The 16,241-nt window shown below is 47.2% G+C and overlaps 1 protein-coding gene across 1 annotated transcript; it reads right to left on the bottom strand.

Moving 5' to 3' along the window:
- Positions 1-646: 646 nt before the first annotated feature.
- Positions 647-16,102, bottom strand: SCD (stearoyl-CoA desaturase). Its single transcript, XM_070780654.1, has 6 exons — positions 15,684-16,102; positions 14,885-15,167; positions 10,887-11,017; positions 9,218-9,423; positions 7,406-7,638; positions 647-4,718 (listed from the first exon to the last, which is right to left on the bottom strand). The coding sequence occupies exons 1-6, from the start codon at positions 15,708-15,710 to the stop codon at positions 4,519-4,521; spliced, it is 1,080 nt and encodes a 359-aa protein (XP_070636755.1). The 5' UTR covers positions 15,711-16,102; the 3' UTR covers positions 647-4,518.
- Positions 16,103-16,241: the final 139 nt, after the last annotated feature.

Below are 16,241 nucleotides of genomic sequence, written 5' to 3'. Positions count from 1 at the left end.
GACCCTATGGACTGTAGCCTGCCAGGCTACTCTGTCCATGGGATTTTTCAGGCAAGAATACTGGAGCGGGTTGCCATTTCCTTCTTCAGTCTCAGATAAGGTAGTAAAAGCTAAAAACCTTTTCCCCTAATGATCATGAAGCCCTTTCTATTCCAGGAATTTACAAGCTTTTCCTTGAATTTTTTTCCTGTCTTCCTGCTGCTGTTAATCAGCATTTTCAGGAAGCTTTATTCCCCTGAGGGACCACGTTTTTGTTTCCATTTCAGATGAATGACTTGGATGGCCCAACCTGGCTTGCCAGGTACAAAACTGCTTTCCAAAGCGTGTCTCCTGCTGCTCCCTTCCTCTCTGTTTTTCTATTTTGGGCTCCTGTGACCTTGGACACACAGGAGACCTGGTATTTCCCCAGACCCAAAGTGCTTGCTAGGTGTTAACATGTTTTATCTAATGGCAGCAGACTCCTGGATTCCTGCTGCCAAGGCTGAGTTTAACCTAAAGTTACCCCTAGAAGGGCAGGAGGGCAGGGCAGGTTACTGGGGTATGAGTCAACCATTGCAGTTTCTACTTCTTTTTCACTCTTAAAGGTACAGGAACAGGACATAAACAGGGTGGTGAAGAGACTGAATCACATCCAAAAAAGCTCAGACACAGGGCAATCAGATTCACTTTTATTATGAACAAACACAATCTCAGATCAGTACAACTAGCTTTGGAGTTGATATTAATAGAAATTATTCCAAAATTATTCTTAGGTCACAAATAACTACTATCCCACATAAAAAGGGAAAAATCCCACCCAATTAAGGAAAAGGTATCCTGTGTATGTTTCCATGGCAATGAGTTTATGCATTCTCAGATTTTGTCTGGCTAGTTATCCACCCTTTACCTGATGCATTTATTCCATCTCTCAGAGAGAACCATGTAGATTCCTGACGGCATCCAGGACACGTGGCTCGTGGTGGACACACTTCATGGTGGATACTGTTACTATAAAAATACTCAGAACTTAAGAGAATTCCAAGATGCTTTATAAAAAGCATTAGTCATGCCTCAAAACTGCCCTTTGAGGTAGGTCAGTATTATTATCCCATTTTAACAGAAGGAAAACTGAGGCACATTATAGTTAAATGACTTGCCCAGGGTCACATAGCAAGTCAGTGGCACAGTGGTAGGACAGGCCCTGGCCTTAACCACCCATATAACTTTGACATCGAGCTTTCTTGAACTTTTCATGATGACCCATTTGAGCTACACTTACAGAGAATACACTCAGGATACTAGCTAACCAGGAGGAAAAATTTCCATTTTAAATGCTACAACCATCCTTTAATCTAAAAAAAAAAAAAATAATAATAAATCAAATACATTCAAAATTCCTTCTACCCTCCATCAAATGTGGGCAATTAAGAAAAATAGCCCTAAGCAAAGTTTCCAAAATGAAGCCCAGAAAGGAATCCTGCAAACAGCTACACTGATCATTCTCTAGCCAGGCCCCCTTTTATACCAGCCACTTCTGCAGGCTCTGGGGTGCAAAGGGGCTCCAAAGAGGGAGCAGGGAGGGAGCAGAGCACATTCAGAGGCAACACTGTTTAGAAAAGATGTAAGGCATCCAGATAAGTTGTCAGCATACCCACAAAGCAAGGACTGTTAGAAATTCAGACACCATCAGATCTGAGTTTTTGGGTCATTAATGCATCATTTGAATTTAGCTTTAGAACCTTAAAAACAGTATTCCTTACTCAGTAGACAACCCCCACCTACACAAGTACAAGTACCCTGGGCCCAAGGACACCATCCAGCCTTGTGTAGGGTCATGGTATAGATCAGATCCACGGAACACAATTAGAATAGAAAGATAAGTTGGTTTTGATCATCAGTTGTAAAGCATGCATCTGATGACCTGTGGAATTAAAACTACCCCACAGGCATTTCCAAGCGGTAGGTGCTTGGTCAGAGGATCTAATCTACAGTGATCTTCCATTAGATTTTTTTTTTTTCCTACTGAGAGGAACAACTCAAAAGACAAGGATGCCTTTAGTTTAGCCTAAGCTCTGTAGCCTCCATCTATCCAATTAATACAGGAAGAAATGTTCTCCTCCTTTCCATCCTTGGAGCTCAACAGTGGCAGAGCATTTGGTATTGTATATTTTCAACCTTTAAATAGAATAAAGCCAGGTTGCTGCCTAGACAACTGAGGTTACAGGGACAAAGGGACCCAAGGTTCTTCCAACACTCCTCTATACTATCGTCTGCCCTAGACTGTGTTGTGGGGAATGCTGGTTAGTTTGCTGAACAGAGACACTGTTCAGCAAAGTTCATGGCATCTCACATCCTAAGCCTCAGTCAAGGTCTTGCGGTACACCCTGGCTCCCTCCAGGGGGCTGGGGCCACCTTCTGAGTGAGGCACTTTGGAACCTGCCTTTGCTTCTTGTGCTTCCCAGTGAAGGCTAGGCCCCGCCTGCTTCTGCAAGCCTCGCACTGTCCGCTGGGAGCACTGACTCAGGGTAGGCAGCTTATCCAGTAAGCCGGGGGCATCCAGCATGCTCTCTGGTTCTGACCCAGACAGAGGAGACTAAAAACAAATCCTCTTTTGCTCCATGGCTGGCTCTGGCACAACATGAGCATTCGGCTTGGCCGTGCCTCATGAGTGCGAATGCCTGTGCCCAGGATGTTTCTAGCAGGCTTTGCCAGCCTTGTCTGGAGTCATCAGTGTGGTAAGGAGCACAAGGATATAGACAGAGACTCTGGAGGCCAAGTGAAAGTGGCAGCTTGCTCAACTTTGTAAAGAGAAACAGTGGTTCAGTGACCCTGACCATTCTGTCAGTAAGAGAGGGAATGACTTGGACCGCAGTAGCCATCACTGCCTCTGAATACACACAGAAGAGGCTTGCCTGTCCAGAAAAAGAAGGAAACGTCAAGGAGATAAAACCAGCAGGAGAAAGTGGACAAAGATGGCAGAGCCAAGAATTGATAGGGTAGTTGAGAGATTCCTACCCCATCCCCCAGCCAGTCCTGTATTTTCCACTAGAAGGTAATAGAAGGAATGAGTGAAAGGGTTCAACACCGTGGGGAGAAGCCTTCTAATGCTTTCTCAATCCAAGGAGAAAGTGGAATTAATGAAATGAACCCAACATCTAACTTGTTTGTATAACCAGCTTCCATATCAGGACACCCAACAACTTACTCAGTAACCTTCTGAATCCCCCAGCAATGTGATCTCAGAGCCTTTCTTTTGTAACCCTATCTCTTAGGAACTGCCTACAGACCCTGCCCCTCAACCTCTCCATCTCCTGTCCAGCAGCGAGAGGAAAGGAGGCAACCTGGCTAATTCTTCCTCTTCTTCAAGCCCCCTCTCTTTCAGAGGGAAATACTCTAAGAGAATTACTTTAATATTCCAACCAAAGTACCCATGTATATATAGCTTTATGTTTGACCCAACTCTGGCTCCTAAAATTCTTTCTTTTTTGGGAGGCAGCTATGCTCACCACCATACCACCAATGTATCTCTTTTTGAAGTCTCAAAATACTGTAGCCATCTTCTTACTATGAGGGGAGCTGACCAATATCCCCAAGATGGCAGAGTAGAAAGATGAAAGAATTTTGACAATTTCCTGAGCTGCTGGAATCAGCAATTCTGGAAATAACCAACCTCAAGATTTCTTGTTATCTAGAATAAGAAATCTTCCTGTTATGAAAGAAAGAAAACAATTCGTCTGCAGCAGAGACCACTTTTACCACAAACTAAATGCTTCTTCTTTATCCTAAGCCTAAAGTATATCAGGACATTGAGATTTGCTTTTGAGTTTTAGGACTGCCCTGCTCCACAGATATTTCCCAGAGTCAGGAGAGAAAGGGAGCATACTGGGTGATGGGCAGACAGGGGTGTCTGATCACAGCAGGAGCTTCCTGCCTTGTTTCCCACTTCAACTCATCCTATTTATCAATCACACCATGCATGCTGACTCTCTCCCCTGACAATTTATTGTTTTTTCAGTTTGGTGCCAAAATAAAGTTATTTTTCCATTTCATTTAGCAAAAGTCTGGGCTGAAGATCATCAAGGCCCTTCCCAGAAGATTCTGTCATATCTCTAGCTTGAGCCATCCACCTTAAAGCTCAGACAGCTCAAGGAAAGGGTCAGCCGGGGCAAAGACCACTAGTTTGAGACTACAGCAGGGTTGTCTAGGCTTTGGAAGCTGGAAACCCACCAATGACTGACCACCTGCTTGCCTGGGGGGCAATGAGGAGAAGGAGAAAGGAAGGTGACAGGGACAAAACAAAGGGAAGGATAATGGGAACAGAAGAGAAAGAAGATAGGAGAAGAAATAAGAACATGAGCTTAGCATCATAAAGGCAGAGTTGTTGGCTTTCAATTTAAAAAGAAAATTTTAAAGAATACTGTACTGTAATGGGTTAACGTCATCTTTAGCATCCTGGTAGCATTATTCAGTAGTTAATAAACAGAACATTAAACCTCTGCCCAGATGGCTTTTGGAAAAGGAACCCAAGGGACCACAAATTCAGCCACTCTTGTAGCTTTCCTCTCCAGTTCTTTTTATCCTGGCCAAGATGGCAGCCTTGGATACTTTCTTCCGGTCATAAGCCAGACCGATGGCAGCCATGCAATCAATGAAGAACGTGGTAAAGTTGATGTGCCAGCGGTACTCACTGGCTGAGTAGTCATAAGGAAAGGTGTGGTGGTAGTTGTGGAAGCCCTCACCTGGAACAAAAGCAGAGAAAAGTTAAGCAGCTATACTGTGGATTGCTGGATTCTTGATCTTGGCACTCTGGTTCCCTAGCAGAATGCCTCACACCTAGTAGAAACCTGTTGCTGTTGAATGAATGAATGCAGCTAGTCTTTTAAACTCTGAACCAAATAGATCCCCTCAGAGGCATCTTAAGAAATGACTGGGGAGAACCTGGTCACCATGGCTCTCTGGGAACCTTTGTGGGAGAAGGGCTGGCAGTTTCTCTGAGAAAATAAGATGATTTGAGAGAAACTGCTATCAGTAGGAATGGGGTTTAGACTAGAAAACCCCAGAGCCTCACTACATATTTGTATAAGACCCTAAAGGCTCTGTGCATATGTGCATGTGTTAGAGCGGACAGAGTCCAGAATGAAGAACTTTTACTGGGTTTCTTACAAAGATGAGCAAAGAAGCACACTTTCCCCCACCGCATGGGCACTCTCTCCAAGGGTTGAAGGTACCAAGAGAACTGGGCAACACAGTCAAAAGTCAGAAGAAAGGAGGCCTAGCCCAGGGGCCTAAGTTTCCTCGCCTCTACTGGTTCAGAGTGGACTGTTTTGGCTCCTAATTCTTTGAGCTTTCACCCTGGGGTGATGCTGATAAAACAGAAGCTCTCTGAGGGAATAAGAATCAAAAAGCTTAGGTATTCCTTCCAGCCTCTAAAATTCTGAAACGAGCAGTTCACTTTGCTGGACAGAGGAAAATCAAAGAAATTCTAGATTCAGAATAATTTCTGTAATGAGTCAAGCTGTGGAAACTCCATAGACAGAGTTCTCCAGTCCTAGGCAGGCTCTTCTTTGTGAACCACATTCAATAACAATACCCTTATGAGGCTGGGGTAAAGAATAGCTAATAAAAGAGTGTACTGAACCCTTTGAAGATGAAAGAGCCCCAGTACAGTAATAGTGACATTAATAACCAACAAGGAAGGAAGTCCTGTGACGGGAATAACACCATCCAGGGCACCATCTCAAGGTTTGTTCACAGTGTGGCTCATCAGTTTATTCAATGAGAACTGAGTAGGAGGGTAGGATAACCCCAAGGCTAAAGGTACTGATGGAAGATCGCTAATTTCCATAAATGACTTTGCAACTAGGCTCTGTCTAAGCACTAGCTGGGCCCACACTTATCAGATTTAAAACAATCAGACACACACACGGTGCCAAGAGAGGAAAGAAAGCGGAGGAAGGTTAGTGGGCAAAAGAAGGATGAGACTCTATAACTGGAACAGCAAGATAGAGCCAAGAGAGGCTCAAGCAGGGAGGTTAGCTCTGGCAGAGAGAAGATGAGCATGTGACTGGGGGTGGGGAGGTAATTCAAGAAGAACAAGATTAGAATGGCAGGCAAGCAGGGGAAACAGGCGACCAGAGAACAAAGGGTGAGGTGATAAACGGGGAGCAACAGGGATGAAGGAACGAATGGTAAGTGACATACTGACAGCCACTCTGAATAGGGGAAGCTCACAACAGATCTGTTTGCAGTACAGAACTGATCTCATTCCAGAAACCTTCCATGACATTCACTGGTTTTCTATGAAAATAGCCTATAATGTGATTGATTTCAAACATGGTTCAGAGTAAGAACATGTAAACAGTACACGGTGTCTGGAAGGAGGGAAAGATGCATGAAAATTAAAAAGGAATGAAAAAGATGTCTTTAGTACAGAGAATAATAAAAAAGAAAAAGATGGTCAGGGTTGAGAGTATAAAGGAAGGTTTTAAAGAGAACTGAGTGACGGCTAGGCCATGGCACATGTATATGTGTGGAGCAGGGAGGTTGCCTATCTGTGCTGGATGACCAGAGGCCCTGATCACTGGAAGAGGCCGTGGGGTCTGCCTAAGGAAACCTAATTCCAGGCCTTAGTCAAGGTCTATATTTAGCTGAAAAGAGTGACAGACCAAAAAAAAGAAAAAGAAAATGGAGACAGATGGCAGAACCCTACTGTCTGGCTATTAGAACAGGAATGGTAGAAATAAATTCCTGAATAGTCAGCATTAGGTCAGTGAGTGATTGCTTTATGGTAGTTTCCTAACTCACACTGTGGGGAGGGAGTGTTCCCAGCACAGCAGAGAAACAGAAGAGAGAAAAATGAAGGATAAGAGAAGAGAGTGGTAGATGGTGATAAAGGGCCACCAACAGTTGCTTTGATGTCCTTCATACTGGCATCACCAGGTAGTAAGGCATGTAATACACTTCAAATATTGCCCCTCTGAATACAGGAAGGTGATAAAAGAGAAGCTTAGTGAGTTAAATGACAAGTATTTGTTCCGTATATCACAACTAAATGTAAAATACTAGGCTTTCTGGCCACCCAGATGACCCTACTCTTCTATTTATGCATTCCCTGCCCCAAGCAAGACTACCACCCAGATCAGAGATGACTGGGAAGAGAACAGCCCAAAGGGGTTCATCATACATAGCATTTGTGGCTTGCTCTTAAACCTGGAATTAAAGGCATTGTCATTTTTCACCCTTTTCTCTTTACATAGGACTTGTTGCTTAACTTTCAAGGGTTTTCTAATACTGTCCCTTAGTTTTATAGTGGAATGACATATGGAGAGGGGTCATAAAACAGGTAAATCTAGTTTTTCTGGCACGTAACCTAATACCCTAAGCAGCAGACCACTAGACGTGGTCTTGCTGTGGACTGCTGACTTACCTGCAGCTCCCAGGGAAACCAGAATATTCTCTCGGGGGTTGATGGTCTTGTCATAAGGGCGGTATCCATACATATGGGCAGCACTATTCACCAGCCAGGTGACGTTGAGCCCAAGGGCATAACGGAATAAGGTGGCAAAAAACAGGCTGTTTTGAAACGTTTCATCCCACAGATACCACGGCACGAGTGTGGGCAGGATGAAGCACAACAACAGGACACCAGGTTTGTAGTACCTGCATTGAGAGATCACAGGCTCAGTGAGTGGAGAGGGGACGCTGAGACCTACCTGATTTTCCACTCTCACAGGGCGGGGCTGTCCCTTTCTACACTGAGAGCACAGTGTGGCAGGCAACAGAACAAGAGCGAATGGGCAAGGAAATTTTCTGAGAATACAGTGTTATTATCATACTTCTGAGATGAGGTAATGAGGGGTTAAATGACTTTTCTAGGGTCACACTACCAGGAAGTGGTGGAGCAAGGACTGGAATGTTTCATCTCCTGACTCTAAATCCATTGCTCTCTTTTACTACTTCAGGGAAATAGACAGGGTCCAAATTACAGACTGAGTTCTCCTTCCCGGGTTTTTCTGTTCTGCCTTTGGGCTTCCTTTCTCTTTCAGCAGTGCTCTTCGCAGAATCTATGTTTAAGTCAATCTTTTATTTTTTTTTTGGCCACACCAGGTGGCACAAGGGGATCTTAGTTCCTGGACCAGAGATCCAACCTGTGCCTCGTGCACGTGTGGAGTCTTAACCACTGGACCACCAGGGAAGTCCCCAGGACTTTTGTTTAGTATGTTGCCTTCATCTCCTGCTAGCCAGGAATCTTTCTCATCCTTCCTCTTCTTCGCCCTCAGAGAGGCACCCCAAATGTCCTAGATGCCAGCAGATCTGTCCCTCTGGAGGCCCTGTTCCATTCTTCCTCCTCCCAAAGGTACAGCAAGCATCAACATTACCAGGGAACTGATTTCCTAGACACCTTCAGCAGTTAAGTCTGCTACTCTGGTATCATTAGTAAGCCCTGCTGCCTTCAACTCCTCTCCATTCCTACCACCACTTCCCTGCACAGAAACCCAAGACTTCCCCACCTCTTTAGTTCAATGCCTTCTCTCATCCACCCCAGAGGTACCGTTCTAAAGCACACCTCCAACCATGCCACCTTCTGGCTCAAAAACCTTGCCATGGTTTCCTATTGCTTGGGTTGAATTACACCTTGTCTGCTTGTAAGACTCCATAACAATGGCATCAGTCTCTGCTGCTAGTCTTTTTTCCTACCACACCCTGTATTTCAAGCAAAAGGACTCTGTTGCAGGAGTACGCTTCAGCTCTTTCTTTCTGTTTGCACTGTCCCCCCACCCACCTGCCCTGTGCCATCCATCAGTGGATTCCAAAGCTACTTTCTTCATAAGCCCTTCCCTGATGTTCCCCACTCTACAGTCTCCCTCCCTTTTGTGCCTCTCCTCGCTATGGAAAATATTTTGCCATGTATCATAGGTATTTGGACACTTGGCTTATCCTTCCACTCCCCAGTAAGCTATGAACTCCTTGAAGGTAAGGACTATGACACATTTGGCTTTGTATCCATGACCGTCCTAGGTCAACAAACATTTGTTGAATTTAATTGGCTTAGGTAGTTCAGAGAAAAAGAAACAACAGTCTATGGCTCTGGGCTCATGGGCTATTAAAAATTAGGGTTTTAAATTGTAATTTGAGATATAGAAACCAAGTAAATTTCTCAGCTCATGTTGACAAGTCCTAGGAGAAAAAAGGGGGTCCCCTAATGCCAGGTCCCCAGCTCCATCATCATGTCACTCACCTCCTCTGGAACATCACCAGCTTCTCGGCTCTTAGGTCGGATAAATTTAGCGTGGAACCCTTTTCTTTGACAGCTGGGTGTTTGCGCACAAGCAGCCAACCCACGTGAGAGAAGAAAAAGCCACGTCGGGAATTGTGGGGGTCGGCATCCGTTTCTGAAAACTTGTGGTGGGCACGGTGATCTCGGGACCATTCAAAAACGTCATTCTAGAGGAACAGAGAAGAGGAATGAAGGCCTGTGGAAAGACACCCTCTCAGGGGAATTCCAATTGCCAGGCGTCTTCCAGAGCCCACAGCTCTCAGCCCAACCTCACAAAATACCTAGGAGTTGGTGCTCCAAAGGAGAAGTCATGGAGTTGCCTCCTTTCCTTAAACTTGCTGCTGAAGCATAAGTGGAAAAGCAACTTCAAGTCTCAGGACCACATGAACAGGGCTGGCTGCTTCTCGAGGGTTATGTGGTGAGTGGAATGCAGGAAGATTGTACAGGGCTCAGAGTTTCATTAGGAGGGAACACTGCAATTCTTCAAGCAAGAAATGGGGTGTGGGGTGCCTAATCCCTGAGCGTGGATAACAGGAGGCAGGCAACCTTGTGTCTTAGCATCCTGGTCAATGGATGAAGCTGTGGGCAGTTCCATTCTGATGCCTTGGCAAGAGATAACTCACACAACTTGAAAAAGCCAGACAGATAAATCACGATATGACCACATTCCCAAATGGCCTCTGGGACTCTTTCTATCCCATACAGTGCCAATCTCGCTTCCTTGTTTTGCCCCGTGGGTACAATATCAGGAGCCCTTGAGGCATTAAGGCATATGGCAGAGATGATTATGCAATCGTGGGATATTGCCATGGAGAAGGAGACTAACTGGGCTTCCTTGTGTTTTCCTCTTGTTCCAAGCTAGGCCCCTCACTACATGCTATCTTTTGCCCTTTGCTACTGCTTAATAACTATGAGTTCTCTTTCTCCAGTCCCCTTCATTCTATCTCTGCTAAAAACTTTCTGCTTCAACAAACCTCAACACTTGACTTAGGCAGCCTGGTAACCCATTAAAAGGACCATAATGTTGGTCTGCCTAAACCCTCAGTGACACAATTTCCCCATCTGTGAAATGGGGATAACAATAATACCTACCTCCTACGACTGTTGTGAGGGTTTAATGAGGCAATCTATGTCAAGCGCTTAGAATAGTGCCAGACATATGGACAGCACTATAAAAGTGTTTGATCGTCTTACCCGAAAACAACAGAGTTTCAAAGAAGAATCTGTGAAACATTAACTTCAACCCCATTGTGATAGAGGGTTAGAAGACATCCACCCAGAGTTGTGAATGTTTTGTCCAATGTCTGCCCATGAAGCCAGGCTCAGCTCTTGCCTTATGCACTTATGAAAGACCACAACAGCCAGACTGGGTGATAACAGAGGTTCAAAAATGACCCTACACACTGACAGTATTTCCTCTTTATCTCCTACTTGCCTCTGCCAGTCACTCAGAAGTATCCTTATGTTTTATGGACTTCGGGACTGAACCGGAACTTAACCACAAGGAGAGAGGAAAGTGAAGTGGCTGTCCAGGTGCTGTCCCTCTCCAGGCACTGATCGCCTCCATTCCGCCACCGGCTCATCGATCAAGAGTGAGGAGAAAAAGAGCTGAGCACAGCTGGCTTCTTACCTGGAACGCCATGGTGTTGCCAATGATCAGGAAGACCCGCAGAGGCAGCCGAGCTTTGTAGGTTCGGTGACTCCACAGGCGATGGGCCCCTGCTGTGATGCCCAGGGCACCCATCAGATAGTAGAATAACACTGCCAGGATAAGACAGGGCAGGCAGTCACGAACCTGGGAAAGCGTTTGCATGATGTTTTCCTCAGGCCAGAGTGTGTGTAGGCTCCCAGTGAGGATCTGCTTTCCCCTGAACTCCAGGGATACCTTGATCTCTTAGGCTCCTTTGATTTTAATCACTTGAAAAGTATCATCCTCTCTCATCATCTAACCTTGGAGCTGGAATAAGCTTAGGAGTCCCAGGGAACTTCAGAAAGGCAAGAGAGAGAAGAGGCCTCTTACCCCCTGGCCACTTGGCATTCTCAGTCATGAGGGATATTCTCCCAAGTCCCATCCCCTCTGACCTTCTGCTAACCTTCTTCAACAGTTTAAGGACCACAGACCACTACAGCAGTGCTTAAGACCCATGGGCAAGGGTGGTATTAAAATATTTAACAGACAGTAGAGTCTGGGTACTGACCCATTTGAGGGTTCCTGGGTTCTAGGGGACATTAAGGGGGCTCAGAACTATAACTATTTACCAAGTGGTCCAAAAACCTTTTAGCAGACAATGTGGCCACAGGAGGGGGAAATTCACCCTGCACATCAGTCATAGCTGCAGTGTCTTAAGCTTCGCCAAGGATTTTATGTTTTCTGATTCACTAGATATCTTGAAAGGGGTTTAATATCCCTCGCTTTGCGGCTGAAAAAACAAATGCTCAGCAAAGTTAAGTGTTTATCTGTAGTCACATGGCTAGGAAATGGAGCCATGTCTTGAAACTAGATTTTTGTCTCAACTAAGTGGTTCGTGTTCCAGAAGTCTGCCACAAGGATGTATACCATCCACCTCCCCAAGATATGCCCACGATTCTGTGGCATATGTCTTGCCAGATATGTCTTGCCTTTGCCATATCCCTCTGCTAGCGCATACTCCAGCTGGCAAGGCTAATTCTAGATAACAGCAGGACAGGCTCAAAGTTGCCCAACACTGTCATGCCTCACCTTCCTGGAGGTCTGCAGGTTCCAGGCGCCAAATAGAGTCTCTAACTGGGAGGTGGGTTGCTGGGCAACCCAACAGCCACCCACCTTCCTCTGCTCAATAGCTCTAGGGAGGCAGGGGCTGAGGCCTTGGTAGAGCAGTGACTATTGACAATGTTTCATTCCTAGGGAAGCGGCTAGAAACAATAGATTCTCAGTGGCCACTGAACTTAGTTGCAGTTGGAGACACTGTACATTGTAACAAATCGTTCTGTGTTCTCCAGCCACAGATACCAGTTTCCTAAACAAGCTCCCACCCAACCCATCTTCCTCTACCCTATCCAATTTCTCCTACAGAACAGGAGGAGAGCCATGGAGCCAGAGTCTGTCCCCGTGAGACTTCCTCTACTCATAGCCCTCTGGACGGGGTTGGGGCCCTAGGTGACTTGCTGGACCCCGGGCATGTGGTAATAGCCTTTCAGAGGCCATATCTGTCTGCATCTACACCTGGATAGATGACAGTTGAGCCACAGCCCACCAGTCACCAAGGGTAAAGGAAAAGGTCTTTGGGCACAAAAGAAGAAGCACTCAGCTCAGAAGCAAAGAAGCTCCTAGGGTTGTTTCATGCCACAGAAGACCCTGGCAAGTTGACTCAGAAAAGTACCTAAGATCGCTGCATTAACAGAGGAATTGGAAAAAGCACTCAAACGCTCTGGTGCCTTTTTCTATCAGCACCTCTAAGCCTATCTACTAGAAGGCTTTGGGTCAGTTGGAAACTCATTCTCTATTATACTGGTGGTTAAGCAAAACCTCAGATTTAGTCCCAAGAAAGAGACTGGAGAAGTTTGCCCCATGGTCCCTCAGTGTAGCCAGAGATATCTCTTCAGCCCTTCCCTCAAGGCTGTTCTGAGACACCAACACTGCTCAGTCATGAGAAATGCTGGAATCACAAGCATTTGCTAATTTAACACCATCCTTAGGGATAAAACAAGAAAAGGTAAAGCGAAGCTCCTGAACTCTGAGGACCCTCTGACCCTCCCCCTACCCCCCTTTTGTTCCTTAAGACAAGAGTTCTGATATCCCCACATCAAACCAGTCATTCCATCAGCTAAGCCATCCACCACAGCGCCCAGGGACAGGATACAAAAGTCACCATCCAGTCTCCATGTGGCACATTTCTCTGTCCAAAGGCACAGCACACACCCATGGGCAGGGCACCTAAAAGGTAGTGGGCACAGCCCTGGTTTGCAGATAGCATTCTGCTCCCTGCGCCAGCAGCCGAGGGAAAGCAGTGAGCAGCAGCATCTGGTCAAGCTCAGGACTTTACGAGGCTTTCAGGGACTCTTGGGGATGGAAGGGGCTTGCAGGTGATCAAACACTTTCACCAAACACCTGGTGAAGACTTCTCTACTGGGGAGAAGGGGTGGAGAAAGGAGTCCAAAGTCTCCCTGGGGATTCCCTGTCCTGCTCCTGATTCCTCAATTTGAATTGAAATTCCAGAACTCAAGTTCTGCTGGGTTCTCAGAAGGACTAGAGAACAGATGTCCCCCTCCCCTCAAAAATAAGAGCCGTTCCTGGTCTGCAGATGAAACAATTTCATCGGTGCCTGGCTGGCCCCAGCAATTAAACACGTGTAAAAAAGCACTATCTTTCTAATCTTAAAAAAAAGTACTATTGTCCCCAGTGTGTTCCTTGAAAAACTGAGAGAGGGGATCTACCCAGCTGCATTTCTGTCCATGGATTACCAAGAGGATTCCTCCCAAAAGCTCCACAGACCAGATTCACCACCTTTAGACCAAAGAGGTTCTGGAGGACTTGGCTGAAACTTGGCCCACCAGCCCTTCTATGTAACTCCCCTCCAAGAGTGCAGCTGTCTGCAAGCACCCCACACCCAAGACTGCTCTGGAAGACCTACAGTTGCTTTCTGGAGGGGGAGTTCTGGCCTGCCCCTCTCAGAGAGTGCTGATGTGCCCCACCCTCCGATCCCTGGTCTTTAGGGTTCTCTGTTTTCCCCTTCCCAAGCCAGACTCATAGTGGCAGAGGTAGGAATGCCCGCAGAGCGCATGTGCGTGTGCAGGCGGCAAGGCCCTGCTATCAGCCCAAGCCCATGGATTCCTGAAAGAGCTGAGCTAAGGGCAGGCAGGTCAGGGATACACTGGGGACTGTCCCCCTCACTGCAGCAGTCTGAAGGCCAGGGCTGCCCGGGCCTGGGAGAGAACGGCTGGAGCGGGATGGGTGTGGAATGGGACATGGAACACTTCTTGAACCTTATTTCATTCTAAGAACATTTTGTCGAGTGGCATGTACAGTCGAGACCTACATGGAGTCACAGATCAATCTGTGTAAACTAGGTTACACAGGAGGCTTCTTCATCTGTTTTGTAACCAAGGAGCCGGAAAGGGCCAAGGGTCAGGGCAAAATAAGTTTGTGCATGACCACCACTCTGTTCCCCTACTACTAACTCTCCTCCTGAGCCGTTGTTCTCATTAACCCATGACTAGACTCAGCTTAAGCCCTCTAAAGTCACTCATCTAGTCCAACGTCCCCATGCCTCCCAGGTAGGGACCTTGATTCTTTCTTGGCTGGCAGGGCTGGGACAAGCAGTCAAGCAAAAGAATTAAAACAGAAAACCTCTTTCAGAAAAAGCTGACTCTCTGGCATAGTTCTGCTCATTTCAAAACCTGAGGCCCATGGTCTCAGGGCTCCAGCCCCAACACCAAAATTAAAAGATCCCCCAGAGTGGACGCTCCTGCATCCCAACCCCCCTAGGCTCTGTTCCCAGGCCATCCAGCCTCTCAGGACACCAAAGAGAAATGGCTGGGAAAACCTCAGCCTGGAGGGGCTGGTGTTTGTACTCTATGTAAGATCTTACTTAACTAAAAGAGTGGAGAGAACCTGGGGTACTGGGTCAGGAGGACATGGGAACTTCTTACCCCAGATATAGGTGTATATCTTGCAGGTGGGGATCAATGTGATCCCATATAGGGCTCCCAAGTGTAACAGAGACATGAGGATGATGTTTCTCCAAACATACTCAAGCTTGGGCTTTGGGCCCTCCTTATCCTGGTAAGTTGGGTCATAGATGTCATCTCTCATTTCAGGGCGGATGTCTTCTTCCAAGTATAGGGGAGTCTTCTCCAATTTGCCCCCTCCATTCTGCAGGACCCTGGAAGGAGGTGCTGTGATGGTGGTGGTGGTTGTGTAGGAGCTAGAGATCTGGAAGGGAGAGGAAGTGGAGGGTCAAGAGAGAGGAGAGGACACGTGGAGGTAGTAGGGACCGCTTCACTCCCTAGTCAAGCTGGGGGAAGGGCGGGGGATAGGCATAGACCCGGTCCCAATACCCAGGTTACCTGAGGGAAGGCGGAAGACAGGGAAGTGCCCAGGAACTATGCAGAGACTGGGGAGAGGAGGTGAAACCTCAAGGTGAAGGGGAGATAAGAAAGAGGAGTGAAACACTCGCACCCCAACGAGCACACAAAGGAAAGCCCGCATACCTACATACAGAAGGCTACCGGCAGGACCAGGTTTCTCTTTAAAGTTTAAGAAACGAAAGTTGGAGATCTAAGTTTGCAAATTACAATCCCCATTCCCAACAAACTGAAGGCAGCACAACTCGCAAAAGACGGCTATGTTCTCCCGCGGTGATCTCAACTCTTCTCCAGTGAGTCGCCCAGAAGCCCCACCAGCACCCGCGAACCCGGGGTCTGGGGGCCATTACTCGGAAGCTCTCACCTCCTCTTGCAGCAAGTGGGCCGGCATCTGGGCTCTCAGACACTGGGATCACTTTCTCGGGGCTGAGACTGCGGAGCGGAGTTCGGGGCAGTCCAAACTGAGTGTAGACTAGTTCCTGAGCCTGCTTTTGCGTGGGGATCCGCAGCGCTGCGCTCGGGACCTTCCGCTGCACGGTGCGCGCTGGACCGGTGTCCGGACCCGACCTGCTGTGCTGGGGATTTAAAGGCTAGCGCTGGCAGGGGGTGACTGTGTCCCGTATTTCCTCAGACCTCTTTTATTCGTTGCCAACAAGGGGCAAAGTGCGCAGAGTTGGTTCACCGTGGGAGATCCGCATGGGCGGGAGAGGGGAGGAGACAGAGCGCCGAGGCGTGCTGGGGGCCGAAGAAGCAAGAACTGGATGCTGCACACACACCGCGGCTTGGCCGCCGCAGCCCCTGCCTCTGCCCCTGCCCCTGGGGAAATGCTAATGGGCTTCTGTAGACTCTGGCGCGTCATTGGCCGAAGGGAATTTGGTGCCACCTCGTCCTGCCGTTGCCATTGGCTCGGCGCAATCTGCTG

The sequence above is a fragment of the Bos indicus genome, chromosome 26 (genome assembly GCF_029378745.1).
Source record: "Bos indicus isolate NIAB-ARS_2022 breed Sahiwal x Tharparkar chromosome 26, NIAB-ARS_B.indTharparkar_mat_pri_1.0, whole genome shotgun sequence".
Classification (NCBI taxonomy): domain Eukaryota; kingdom Metazoa; phylum Chordata; class Mammalia; order Artiodactyla; family Bovidae; genus Bos; species Bos indicus.
The sequence above is the reverse complement of the archived record's forward strand: the minus strand, read 5'-3'. Positions and strand labels throughout refer to the sequence as shown.

What these genes read in the sequence shown, in the direction of transcription:
- SCD (XM_070780654.1), bottom strand. Translation starts at nt 15,710, where the DNA reads ATGCCGGCCCACTTGCTGCAAGAGGAG. An exon ending in GCAACACCATGGCGTTCCAG is followed by an intron (nt 9,424 to 10,886) that starts GTAAGAAGCCAG and finishes CTGTTCCTCTAG; the next exon opens with AATGACGTTTTTGAATGGTC. An exon ending in CTGGTGATGTTCCAGAGGAG is followed by an intron (nt 7,639 to 9,217) that starts GTGAGTGACATG and finishes CTCTCAATGCAG; the next exon opens with GTACTACAAACCTGGTGTCC.